At 45.2% G+C, this 14,087-nt stretch overlaps 2 protein-coding genes across 5 annotated transcripts in view; one reads left to right on the top strand and one right to left on the bottom strand.

Moving 5' to 3' along the window:
- Positions 1–10,606, top strand: part of LOC119185812 (pancreatic alpha-amylase) — a 40,189-nt gene extending 29,583 nt beyond the window's left edge. The window contains exons 6-7 of the mRNA XM_075884014.1: positions 6,907–7,225; positions 10,331–10,606. Of these exons, the coding sequence (XP_075740129.1) occupies positions 6,907–7,225; positions 10,331–10,351 (340 nt within the window). The 3' untranslated portion in view covers positions 10,352–10,606. The remainder of the gene's footprint in view (positions 1–6,906; positions 7,226–10,330) is intronic.
- Positions 1–14,087, bottom strand: part of LOC142761650 (uncharacterized) — a 272,706-nt gene that overhangs the window by 223,153 nt on the left and 35,466 nt on the right. For 3 of the 4 annotated variants that reach the window (XM_075884019.1, XM_075884015.1, XM_075884017.1), the window contains exons 2-3: positions 11,043–11,144; positions 5,074–5,126 (exon numbers count right to left, since the gene is read on the bottom strand). The exons of the other annotated variant lie outside the window; for it this stretch is intronic. The gene's annotated coding sequence lies outside the window, so the exon portion shown is untranslated. The remainder of the gene's footprint in view (positions 1–5,073; positions 5,127–11,042; positions 11,145–14,087) is intronic. 4 annotated transcript variants of the gene reach the window in all.

The raw sequence follows: 14,087 nt of genomic DNA, 5'->3' as shown, positions 1-14,087 counted from the left end.
AAACACACAGTGAATGTACAGTAAAGGCTGTAGCGGCCAAAGTTAGCGATGCTATTGACTGGGTCACTTCCGTTGACCCAGTCGCAATGCCAAACATGACGTCCCACTGACAGTGTTGCCAATAATTCTGGCAAGGCAGGTGAGTGTTTTGAGGCTATCTTGAAAATTCATTTGCGAACAATCGGCGCATATCTCAAGCATGTAATTTGACTGAAATGACGAAAATGTGGAAAGTAACGTACCCAGATAATTTCATTTAGATCCACGAACATAAAAAATCGCTGGAGTTGGCCTTCAAGAAGCTTCGCGATTGCAGCCGTGGGCGTACCCTATAGGGCAGCGCCCAAACTCGTGCCCCACCCAATCCAACCTGCGAAATATTTTTACCATGGCATAGAGAGCGAAAAAGGACCCTTTCAAGGGGGTGACCCTGCCAAAAGCTAAAAGGTGCCTTCCTCACACCTTCTTCCTAATTTGTTTTACTACGCACTTGATTGTTACAATTTCGCACAGAATGCAAGCTTATTCCAGCTTGCGCGACCACCAGGGATAAGGTTGGAAAGCTCGGAGCGTGATGTATCAAAGACGGCGCGTCCCAGTGATGATCATATTGTCGACATCCAACGCTTTGTTCACCGCTAACAGTCTACAACACGTATTGCCTGCAGAGTCACCTTTTGTTTCAGGGCGCAGGTTAAATTAAATACAAACTTGTCTTGAAAACACCGACTGCCGCCTTCGTTAAGTGTCACGAGCGCGTGACCGTATATACCTGTGATAAAGCACGGCCTACACCAAAGCGGAAGTGCGAGTTCCTTTGCCTTTTGACATACCAGTAGAAAGGACGATTTCAGTTTACATGCTGTCTATATTATGTCTGTTCAATATTGTCTAAACGATGACGAGCGACGCCATCATCGTTGGGGGTTGAGATCAGAACAAGAGGTTGACGATTGGCTTCACCATGGGGATGGGGGCTCGTCCTTTCTTCAACATTTTGGTGCCGTGAGGCTCGGAAGGAAGGGCCGTTGGATGTGAGACGGAATAAATTTCACATACTTTGGCTGCGTCCGTAGCCTAGTGTACTTTTGTGAAACCACCGTGGGTAAAGCTGATGTGCGAGGCCTAGTCGTACCAGCGACCCAAATGGCGAAGCATGACAACTTGACGATGCCCGTATCTTCGTTGAGCAGATCTTTGTTGCTGTTGTGTGCGTTGACTCCGACTTCGCCTCGTGACGTGGCAAGCCAGTGATTTCTCACGTTTCCACCAATACGTGAGTTGCGCAATATCTGCCGAATTTCGACCGGACAGCACGAGCTTCGCAGAGGAATTGTTAAGAAGATTGAAAACACGGTGTACATTGATCATTTAGAAGCAGAGATAAAGCAAGCCGAGGTTTATGAGCATAAGACCGTTCTAGCAAGGGCGAGAGTGGAGTATAAGATCGAAGATGCATTGAAAGCTTCACAAGCTCACGTGCAAACAAAGTTTGCAGATCCCACGTGCAGTGAGAATCGATGATATGCGAAGAACGAATAGAAAGATTGTGATGTCACTTCAAAATCAGCACAACCTTACAAGGCGGATGTAAATTATGCCGTGCATTACTTCCACGTTGCGGTTATCATGTTTGGACGTGCCATTTATTTTTGTCATCTATTCACGTCACCAGATAGCAAATTCTGTATATGTTGAGCTAATGAAACGGCCGCGAGCGTGCTATGAGCGTAGCATGCATGTAGCCAAGATTTGCATGGCGCGCATGTCATGATGACCATGTTTGAAAATGCCACTTACCTTCGTTGTCTATTTACGTCACGCAATACCAACTTTTATATATGCTGAGTTAGCAAAACGGCCACGACCGCCGTATTAGCGTAGCATGTAGTTATGTTTTACATGACAAGCATATCATGATTATCATGTTTGGACCTGTCCTACACTTTCGTCATCCATTGACGTCACGTAACACGAAATTTGATATATGTTAAGTTAGTGAAACGGCCGCCAGCGCATCATGAAGTGCCCAATATTCTCAGATGTAACGTTGACACGAGCCCACGGGTACAGTGACGCTACGCTAGCAAAACGCGAGCACTACGTAGTCTGAAGCCAGGCGCGACCAGCGTCCGTCGGCGCGGAACGGCGTCAACCAGCGCCAAATGCGACATGCGGCGTTTCTCGCCGATGACGTTACCCAGACAGCACTGCGTCGGCCTCTCTTCTTGACAGAGAGACACCGGGCGCCTAAACGTGCATGCGCCAAAGCACCGCAGCGCGGCGCACACGGCGCCTGGCGTGGCATTGCCGGCATGACGCCCCGAAACGAACACGCGCCAAATCACATCTAAGTGTATTGGCACCTTGAGTGTGGCAAGTAGTCATGTTCTTACATGACACGCATCTCATGATTATCATGTCTGCACCAGTCGCATACCTTTGTCATTCATGCACGTGGCGTAATACCAAATTTGGCATATGTGAAGCAAGCGAAACGACCGTGATCGCACCATGAGCGTATAGCGTAGTCATGATTAATATGGTATTACATGACAGGCATGCCATGATTTCCACGTTAGGGCCTGCCACTTGTTAGCCATGCAGTGATGCCATACCATACCAGTTCTGCAACATGTCATGTGAACGAAACAAGCGCAAGAGCAGCAAGACATTGAAATGAAAATCATGACATTCACGACATTTATATCATGACTTTCATGGTATGAGTAGTTACTTATACACGATATACATTCATGTTATTGCATACCAAGTTTGGTATCGATACAATAATTGAAATGGCTAAGACAGCTGAAAGTCGTAGGAGGCTAGATAGATAGATAGATAGATAGATAGATAGATAGATAAATAGATAGATACGTCGCCAAAATAAACCAAGAAACGCTTCGCCTTTAATGAAACAACGCATGAGAATAGAAACACAAAAAAGAACTAGCTCTCTCCGTCGGAGTCCCCGCCATCCAGCTATTACGCACCGAATAGCGATATTATCGCCCACGCGCTAGATGAGTCCACCTCAGGAGAAATAGAGCGACAATCTGGAAGCAGAGAGACTGAATTCCTTATCGAAGATCAACACCGAATAGCAACCTCGAAGTCCAAAGACACTTTCCACGACTTCAGAATTCTCGTCAACATGCAGTACTCTTAAAGCTTATGACAAGACATCTGCAACGACTCCGGTGCTCGCGGGTGTAGGCATTCTTCCGACCGAAAAGCGGGAAGGCTTTGTGAGTCCAAAATGCCATTCATGAGATAATAAGGATGCGTACAAGACGACGTTGTCAAACTCAGTTGTTATACCGCCCACACTGCCGTGCGCCAACGTGCCCGACGAAAAAATAATTAAGGCCACTTCATAGAGCGAAAAAAAAAAAACAGGAGGAACACCGTGAGGACACAGAAGGAAGCACCTTGTACAGCTGCAGCCAAGTCTGGGTAGAGCATGCAAGGAGCCGGTTTTTGCTTTGCGGTGCGAAACCTGGAGGCAGTTTCGGGCTCTAAAGCACTGTATCAGAAGCATGGGCTGCGTAGTTGTCAGGCTGACTACGTCGAAGCCCGCTACTGCCTCAAAGTTTGGCCCCATAGAGCAAATAGCGGCTGCTCGCGTGTTCTACGCAGACATGGCCGTGGCTGTATTTCTCGAAATTATCTTCTAGAAAACTGCAGACGTGAAGGTTGAGGGCAATGCAGATGACATAATATTTAGGCGAGGAATGCCCAACCACAGCCACAAATCAGAGACCAGATGAAGACAGATAGAAGAGGCTGGTGCTTTGAGGCAAAAAATACCAAGAAAAAGAAGTTAAGACAACTGTTAAGCGGAGGCTACAGTACGGGATTGTGGAATAGTCAACATCATCGTTGTTCATGCGAACAGAAACCGATTATGTAGATCCCAAATTCATCATAGGTAATGCGTTCAAAGGCGGAAATGCGGAACAAGCGACGTAAACATCGTGGATGGCCAGGCACAAGAGGAAACACGGATATTTCAACAAGGACTGACAAGGAACTTTTAATCATAAACAAAGAGTGTGTTCTTATAACTCTTGAGTATTAGTTGTCTCCGTCGTCAGTTCTCACTGTTGGTGCACGGAGGTCGTTGAATATAGTGTAAACGACAAAGAGCAAGCTATCAAAATCGGGGCTTGTAATCAGAGAGTTCTAATAAGGAAGAGGTCGACGTTGGGCTTTACCAGGGTGGTGACAACTCGTGCCTTTCTTAACAGCTCTGTAGCCATTTTTATCAACGCTGCTATCACGTAATGTCTTCATGCCATGGCTGCCGAAGGGCGAGCTCAAAGCAAACTTGCCTGCCCGAGAAGCTTGGCCCATCCTGCATAGCTCCCCAGCTGCACACTTATCCCAAGCTTTGTACTACTGGTGCGAAGTTGCCTTAACTTTTCCTTTCTTCTCTGCTGTTCTTTGCGGCCAGTGTGCATTGCCGGATAAATCTGTGCCATTTTATTTTTTGCTGAATGTACGACACGCACTCATATGCTTACGCAACGTTTGTCAGTCGACGTGTAAGGTTTTGTGGGTAAGGGGCAACTTCTATCCACTCCGTTCAGCCTTCAACTTGTTTGTCTTCACCGCTTGTGTTACATTTCATTTTGGTTATCTTTTACTTCTCTTTTCAAAAGGTAAGAGGACACACTCGTCTGAATAACAAGCTTACTCTAAACACTGTCTGCGCGGAAGTACTTTCATTTGTATACAAAAAGACTTTCCTTTCCCATTTCTGTGTAGATGCTACTCTATAATGCTATTTTATAAGCTACACTCTCTCCTCCTTTTTCCCCTCTCCTTTACATCATAACTCACCCAAAGTTTCCTTTTTGCACCTATTGCTAAAGTATACATGACTATGCAACGCCTTGTCACCTTCTTTCCTCCTCCTCCTCCTCCTCCTCACTCTCAGTCTCACAATGACACCTTTGCACACGTCACCGGTTGGAGCTGGGTTCATAGAATCGCGGTACGTGTATCGGCCCAGTCAAACTTGTGCCTTTATGTTGTGCACGCATTCTTGTCGTGAGTAGTACTTACCAAATCGATGTTTTGAGTGCCGTTGGGACAAATGGTGTTCTCTTCAATTTCAGCTGCAGCCAAGGAAACAATAGATTTGTTTAATATCTAGCCTGCATGCATTTATTGAAGATTGATTGTCACGCGGAGCCAATGTTACATTCACAGGACTGGTACCCAATTCCTCCATGCTGGGATATTTTAGTGCACTCTGTGCGTCAAAATGCTACGTTGTTGAACTTTTAATTAATAACGCACTAAAATCTTGTGCAAGCTATGCAGATAGAAACGACGTAGTAGAAGAGGTTGCCAACAAAACAGTTATCAAGATCTTAAATAATCTTTCTTTTACCTGAAGAATAAGATGCGGATTGGAGGTAGGTTGCCTTCTTTAGAACTGTATAGAGTATTATGCACTCGTAATAATGCCGGCACAATGATTTTGCACCAACATGGAAAAAGGAAAGCTTCATGAACGTGATCTGCTTGCGTTCACGCTAACAAGTTCATCTCTGTGCTAGCGCCAGCAGAATTGTTCTGTACTGTTTAACGCATGCAAAACGCAATGCAGTTCATACAAATAATTAGACAACATGCTGGGCGTTCACGAAGCGTGGAAGGCAAAATGAGAGAAAGCGATGCGCATACTACATTTGGTGATTCCATCAAATAGGTCGAATTTTGAGGCATTGTGAAGGCAACCCAGTAGCTGTTATCGCTCAAATGTTAAGAATGCAGGAAACAAGAACGTTGTTTTGTCAACGAACAAATGAAAAAGAATAGCAAGTGAGAGAATCAAATGATAGTGGAGTAGATGAGCTGGTAAACAAAGCGGTGCTGCCAGAAACATCCCGTATGCTCTTAACGTGGTGTATAGCGGCCGCAAAAGCAACATCAAAACAGGAAAGGCGCTACACATACAGTCGGCTGCTACTGTGTCTTCTCTTACAAATTCGTTCACCGTTAACCTACAAATTTCTACGGGAAAGTGACGTATGAAATTATTCCCGTGTAAGAACTGTAAGGAAATACATTGGGACTGCAGAGATTAAAGTCAGTGTCGATTCGGAATTCGTTGTAGCACTGAAATAAAAGAAATTACTTTTGAACTCTCAGTTCCGAAGGCATTGCATGCTTTTCATTGACGAGGTACAGGGGAGGGAAAGGAAATGTGCTGAGTCGGAAAAGCTTACACAGGCTTTGTTTACTGCGATGAACGTGGCGGCGAGACATCCAGATTGCCCCCTTTCCCTGCCCCGCCGCGGAGGTCTAGTGGCTAAGGTACTCGGCTGCTGACCTGCAGGTCACGGGTTTGAATGCTGGCTGCGGCGGCTGCATTTCCGATGGAGGCGGAAATGCTGTAGGCCCGTGTGCTCAGATTTGGGTGCACGTTAAAGAACCCCAGGTGGTCGACACTTCGGAACCCTCCGCAATGCCGTCTCTCATAATCATATGGTGGTTTTGGGACGTTAAACCCCACATAATAATCAATCAATCCAGATTGCCCAACCATAGACTTGTGTTTATGTTTTGTCTTGTCGGAAAAAATTATGTACAACCTATCAGAATGTTCACCTGAAGGGGAGCGACAATGGGAACTATAGTGGGTCATATACTGCAGGCGATATTGATAATGGAAAATGCCGGTGCAATTGTCGACGGCAACGTATGGGATGACGCCACCACAAACAGGAAAATGTGGACTAAGCTTGACCATATCTCACACGGAGATGGCCATATCTAACATGGAAACATCCTCGGCTGCCATCTGAAGAAATAAATTTTTGCCATCACTATATGAAGTGCATAGTGCTTATATGTTGTGTACTTAATAGCGATTTCATTATGATCCAGGTGGAGACAGATCTACAACCTCGTCGAGCTGCACAACGTGGCAGGCTTCTCGTCTGTCACTAACTGGTGGGACAACGGCTATCATGCAATCGCGTTCGGTCGCGGAAATGCTACTTTCGTCGCCATAAACAACGAGGACTTCCGCTTGGATGCAGTTCTTCAAACTTCTTTGCCCCCGGGAAGATACTGCGACGTCATATCTGGTATTATGACCTCATCGGGCTGCACAGGAAGGTCATTCGTTGTGGGACCTGACGGCAAGCTCAACATTACCGTGGACCATTCTTGGGAGGATCCTGTGATTGCATTGCACGTTCAAGTAAGCACGCATGTATCTCAGCTAGAAAACTATTGTCCATTTTGTTTCGCTAATAAACCGTAAATTGCATCTGCATAGTCAGAGATAGGGTAGATATACAATGTGATACATTAAAAATAGTGAAATCTTAGATGAAATATTGCGAAGTACATTGATTGCAGAATACAAACTTAGAAAAAGAAGAAAACTTCTGACTGCAGAAACGAAATCAATGCTGAAATGTACTCCTACACATGAGAAGGTAAAAGTAACTAGTTCAATATAACTTAATTACATCTATACAGTTTCACGCTGCAGCTATAATTGAAGAAGCAAGAAATGGACGCAACAAAAAGCGATACCACTGGATAGACACAGCTGTTAAACCACATAGTAGGAGATTCACAAACATTGCACAGAAGAAAAATAGCTTTTACGGCTGCGCCTACCATGCAAAATTTAGTAATATCTTGAAAATCACGGAAATCATTAGTCCAGTGGTGTATATGCATAGAGCGACGTATATGCGGACAACTGATGTGTTGGCATCCATAATAATTGACGAAATATTATCGCTTCTTGGCACCGAGGCTGTAGTAACCCATGGTACTACTTTTTAGCGCAAGACGGCACTACAAGACAGAAGACAAGGCGAAGTGCTCTGTCCTCTCTTCTGCCTTTTGGTGTAGTTATGCGTTAAATATCATTGTAAGTTCAGACCAACTATGCTGCCAAAGTATATATAAGGCTGAAGTAACTCGTATACGAACGTTCGTATTGTGTGGAATTTCAGTGCTTGGTTGTTTGCGCATGAACTGAAATGATGTGGCATTACGAATACTTTAACCTGTCAATGGCCACACTTTAAAATTTCTTTCAGATCATGAGTGATAAAATATATCGGTGTTGTATTGTAGCGTCCACTTCAGTTGTTTTTCCTTTACAGTGGAGAAGAATTTATGTAGATATGTGGGGTTTATTATCCCACAACCACCGCATGATAATGAGAGAGGCCGTAGTGGAGGGCTCCGGGAATTTGACCACCTGGAGTTCTTTAACGTCCACCCAAATGTGCGCATACGAGCCTACAGCGTTTTCGCCTCCATCGAAAATGCAGCCGCCACCGCCAGGATTCGATCCCGCAACCTGAGGGACAGTGACCGAGTACCTTAGCCACTAGACCACCGCAGCTAAGCTGGAGAAGAATTTGGAGAAAAAAGAGATCGTATAGTAAATTGAGCAACGTGTTCAGAAGAACCCTACAGGCACATCGTGTGCGCTGGTAGTGTGGCAACAATGGTATTTAAATTACTATCTTCGTGCGCCAAGTTTGAAGTCGCACACCGAGTTCACTACAGCGACACACACAAAATGTGTTCGTAAACTTGTAAACATGCACTCTAACTATAGAATGCGGATTCGGTGAGTATTCCTTGTCGTTAAGCGTATTTGCGTTTGCTTCTTGAAAACTTTGATTGCATAACTTCTGTTCACAACATTTCTATTTGATTTATTTGTGCGCTCAAGATTCATGACGTGAAACACCGGTAGCATTGAGATGACGCAGGGAAACAATGCATCTTGGCTCTACGGGCTAATAACGTAAAAAAGTTTTAAATCTTGCTGAGCTTGCCTCATCAATGTGTCATGACCTTGCTTGTTTTACTTGGGCCGTTTTCAACTGAGATTCTGGAAAAAGTGAGTTTCGGCGAATGAACTCTGCGAATCAAGCGAGGCTGGTTCGAAAGAGATGACGCTTCAACACTTGAATTGTTCTTTACAAGAAAATACTGTCTTTATGTTGTTGATTCCTTTTATAGAACAAGATTACTGTTAAATGACGTATTCATCAAATAGGGGTCGACTTCTACGAGAATTTTTTGAATCTGAGAAATATGAGTGGAATGGCAACAATTCGTAGCGTGCTTTATTTAGCGCGTCTTTTCTCTTTTCTTCGCGATTACCCTGTTTGAACCTACAAAAGTAGAGATGGCTTGAAGACGAGAATCTACTTCAGCACGCGTCACGGACTCAAGCACCATCTCCCGGTGAGATTCCAGACAACTGTTGCTACTGTGCAATTTTCACTCACTAAAGGCTTCATCTCATGGTGTCTCGCCATGTAAAGCAGTGTATCTGATTCAAGCACCCCTCTTTACTCGTGTTAGATGCTGTGCAGCACCAGCCATGTGCTCAATAATGAAACGGCAATGGCACAGGCACATCACAAATGAGTGAAGACCGGTCTGGGTATGTTCAGAAAGTGCTTTAGGCAGTGACAACTTCGCGCGCTCTAGAGATGCTCTCTATGCCACTCACGACAACGATTTTGCCAAGCTACTTTCAGCAAGGTCATCTTTCTGCACATAGAATCAAAAGCCCAATCGATGTCTTTAATAGGACGTGTGCAGAGAAAGCAGACGTCCTCTCCTTTCTCTGTGTTGCTTCCAAGACACGTCTGCTTGTTTGTCTGGCTAGGGATAAAATACACGTGGTGGCCGAGAGATCAAGCACAAAAACGTGCGAGAAATATAATCAAAGGGGGAGAAAGAAAGAGATAGAAAGAAGTAGAAAGTGAAAAATTCTAGGCAAGGTAAGTTTCTTTGCAAAACGAGAGTCGAAGCCCAGAACGCGCGATCCGCAGGCGAGTGTGGTGAGTTCCCATCGTTTAACGAGGCAAGTAAGCAGGACATAGGCTCGCATTGTATACTACAGCAAAGGGGTCAGAAAGGAAAGTGAAGGTGCAGAGGAGACATGCTAGGGTGTGGAGGAGAGACATGATTAAAGGAGAGATCGAAGCGCGGTATAGAAAGAAAGCGAGAGCATAAAAGCAACAGACAAAGAAATAGATGAAAAGAAAGAAAGAAAAAGACCAGAAGCAGCGAGAGAGATATATGAATAAAGAGAAAGAAAATAATTTAAATAGAAGAAGAAACTACATAAAGGCAAAGAAAAGGAATAAGCAAGCAAATAACAAAATTGAAAAAAAATAGAAAGCAGGTGAACCAGCTGAGCGCTTTTTTTCAAACTTGGCCCCACTAGAGTGAAGCTGCTTGAGTTCTGCTTCACAAACTGGCGTCAAGGCTTTCACGTATTTACTGGCCGTGTTACCTTCCTTTTTTACAGGCAAAACTACCGAGTGCCTAACAGGCACAACGTTCCGTCATACAGCCGGTAATATGGAGGGAAAAGCCAACTAAAACTATCACACCAAATCAACGAAGGCAAGTGACTATCCATTATTGGAAGCCTCGGATGCCTGGGTTCAATTGTGGAACGCGTCCAAGGGGCCCACGATGCGACAGTCGGGCTTGACCTGGCTGTCCTAAGGCGAGAGCAGCCCGCTGTGCGCTGAGCAGTGCACCTCAGGACTGCCAATAAAGTTTCGCTATAATACGTCCACATTTCGTGTGCCGTTTTGTTGTAGGGATAAGGGACCGGGGTAGTGCTGAAAACAACTAATGTTATCATGAAAATAACTGACCCGCACATTTTATCACTGTGTAGTCGGTCAGTACAAGTGTGGACCACATATTGAAAGCGGATCATTTTCATGCAAGATATATTTTTACGACCAGTCATAATCGATGTGCATACTAGCTATTCAGCGTTGCAATGCCACAAAGGAATCGCTTGTAAACGGCGCGCATTCAAAAAGAAGAGGAAGCCGGGAGAAACAAGCTGCGCTGTAGGGTACAGAACATATATTTCTACGAACACAGGTCTGCTCAGGCACCTTCGCCACTGTGCGCGTTCTGTGGTGAACTGGAAACCTTGAGTCACTTATTTTTAATCTGCAGGTGGTTTACTACAATACAAAAAACACCTATATAAATACCTTTACGTCTTAGTGGTATGGATTTATCTGTGCCTGTCCTCTTGCCATTTCGATCCTCCATTTCTGGGTTCTCCAGTGCGAGAATAGCGCGGCTGTCAGGCACTGTAATAATGAAACTCATCAGTTGAATAATATTTCTGTATTATTCTCCTAATGTGTCTACAACAATATATACGTACAAAATATCAAATTAGTGGCCAAAGGTAAAAATAAATCTTTTTCTTTTATTCAATATAGGCATCAGATCAAACACCACAATTTCCTAGGCTACCTGTATTATTACTAATATATAACCTTCACTTTGTTAAAATTGCACATCGTTATATAAAACCACTCAACACTTGGCCAATCCCAAACAGTGGGTAGGCGCCACGACCAACAGATCAACTAAAACAAGAAGAAGAAGCCATTTTTTACCCATGCTGAGGCCTGGTCATAGGAAAGAAGAAGGCACAATCGGCTAGATATTTCAAGGAGGTTTATCGAGGCCCCCGACCGCGCTGACGCCTTTGAACTTGGCCAAGAAGGTAAAACCCGTGACACTAAATCAACGCTTGTAGGCGTCGAAAGCAATGTACGGTACAGCTTAACCCTCGTTGCTTTGCTGTAGAGGCCACCGTTCCCACAACCCCGTTCTGCCACAAGCGACATAGATGGAGCAAGAATAACCCGCCCCAAGGTCACCCGGAACATGGCAAGTCTCGGCGACAAGGTGATTGCGATCGACTGCAGTAATTAGGATTATATTGCCGAACATGAAACCATCTCATTGGTCGTGTTTATTTGCTATAGTTTCCTGGCTCACCACGTACCCGAGCGAAGACCAACATCAAGGTAAGAGAGCCTCGTAAGCTAGGTAGAATTCAGTGAGCCCTATTTTCTACGAATATGAGGAATTCAGATGTTGCTTGACTTGTACATGTTCGAGCTAGTTCCACATAGTATATGTTTTATTCTAATTTCTCCACTTTTGTTTAAAAGACTGATACAGCGTCAAAAATTTATGCAATAACTAGCCTCCGCTATTGATAACTCTGGCACAAAGCATTGGACGGGCATGAGTTATGTGCCTGCCATGCATAAAAAAATACCAGCCCTAATGTATTCATTCACGAAATTCCACTCGTTAACATGCTTCAAATGCACAGAAATATATTGCCTCCTGACAATTGAGAAAACGCTTTGCACTGAACTGTACTAAATAAAGAAGATCAATTGGCCTGCCAAGGATTGTACGATGGTGTATGCATTTGTAGAAACATCCACAAATGAAGTGCACAAGACCTCATTATTGAATTTGTCACAAAAAAACTTCCTCGCAAGGAATCGAAGTCCTCAGCGACAGGTATGTGTTGGAGCATGGCCGCCCGATATCTCTTCGCCCATGAGAGCTCCCTGTCCGCCCACCACACCGCCTATGGCACTACCTATCGGTGACACAGGTGTTTCTCCTCGCGCTTTCTCCATCTACAGTGCTTGAATGTAAACATTCGACAGAAGTCTGTGTGGTTGGGTATGAAACTGGGAGATGATTTAGACTCCAACCAAAAGTTTTGAAAAAACCCGACGTTTCGAAACTGACTTAGTTCCTTCCTCAGTGGTCACTGCGGAGCTACGTAACAGCAGCTGTCTTCAAAGCACTCGCGGGTTGACTAATGACCCCCCCCCCCTCTCTCTTTCTGTTTGCCGTGGAGCACAGTCCGTGTGTATACACTGGGGGAAGGGTTCCGAGAGCGGTTGACGTTAAGGGCTGCTCTCTGTATGCCCCACGAATCGAGTAATAACCTTCTTCTCTAGTTAGGCTCACATATATTGTAGCGATGCTGAGGCAGATAGGCCAAAAAAACAAGCAACTTTATTAGGGCGAACTTGTGCCCACAAGTCTAATGACTATGGTCGTCGAGTCCAAGTAGCCGAGAGGCACAGAGTCAACTAACTTCCTCTTCCTCGTTGTTGGAGCGCACGAACGCGCGACGCATGCCAGCCGGGTCTTGCTGGTGCTCTTGCCATGATGATTGCGGCGGCTACTTGAACGTGGCCAACCTGTCGCGGCATTATCCCCCCCCTCAGACGCATCGTGCCGATGCTTGAGAGAGTAAAATGATACATGCGCCCTCTCACTCGTTTTCCGACGATCTGTCATGATAGAGCTTCATGCGGACTACGTGTACCACTTCCATGGTATTGCGGCGTCTTGAGCTCACGCGTCCCGCGGATCTGACTTCATAAGTGACGTCGCTGATATGGTTGAGTACTTCATAAGGGCCGAAGTATCGACAAAGAAGCTTTTCAGAGAGTCCGCGGCGGCGCACTGGGATCCATATCCACACTTTGTCACCGGGAGATAAAGTGCCTCACTGCGTCGCTTGTTGTACCGACTAGAGTCGACGCGCTGTTGACGGCGTAATCGGTATCTTGCCATTTGTCGTGCTTCTTCGGCTCGTTGCAAGAAGTCATCTAAGTCAGGTGGATAGCTGTTTTCGTCCTGTAGTGGTAACATGGCATCCAGTGGGGTGGTCACTCTTCGGCCGAATACTAGTTCGAAAGGGGCAACGTGGGTTGTTTCTTGAACGGCTGTATTGTATGCGAATGTTACGTAGGGTAATATTTCATCCCACTGTTTATGTTCAACATCGACATACATTGATAGCATGTCGGTCAGAGTTCTGTTGAGGCGTTCGGTTAAGCCATTTGACTGAGGGTGATACGCCGTTGTTCTTCTGTGATCGGTATTTGTCATGCGCATCAGACATTGCATAAGGTCTGCAGTAAATGCTGTGCCGCGATCCGTAATAACGACGATGGGCGCACCATGTCTGAGCACTATGTTGTTCACAAAGAACTTGGCGACTTCGGCAGCTGTCGCACTGTACAGAGAGTCAGTCTCAGCATAACGGGTCAGATAGTCTGTAGCTACGACAATCCATTTCTTGCCTGCACATGATGTCGGGAAAGGTCCTAGGAAGTCCATGCCAACTTGTTGGAATGGGGCATCCGGAGGGTCTAGTGGATGGAGAAGGCCGGCTGGTTTTACGGCTGGAGTTT

Source organism: Rhipicephalus microplus, unplaced genomic scaffold, assembly GCF_043290135.1.
Source record: "Rhipicephalus microplus isolate Deutch F79 unplaced genomic scaffold, USDA_Rmic scaffold_23, whole genome shotgun sequence".
Classification (NCBI taxonomy): Eukaryota; Metazoa; Arthropoda; class Arachnida; order Ixodida; family Ixodidae; genus Rhipicephalus; species Rhipicephalus microplus.
Note: the sequence above shows the minus strand (reverse complement) of the source record. Positions and strands in the feature narration are given on the sequence as shown.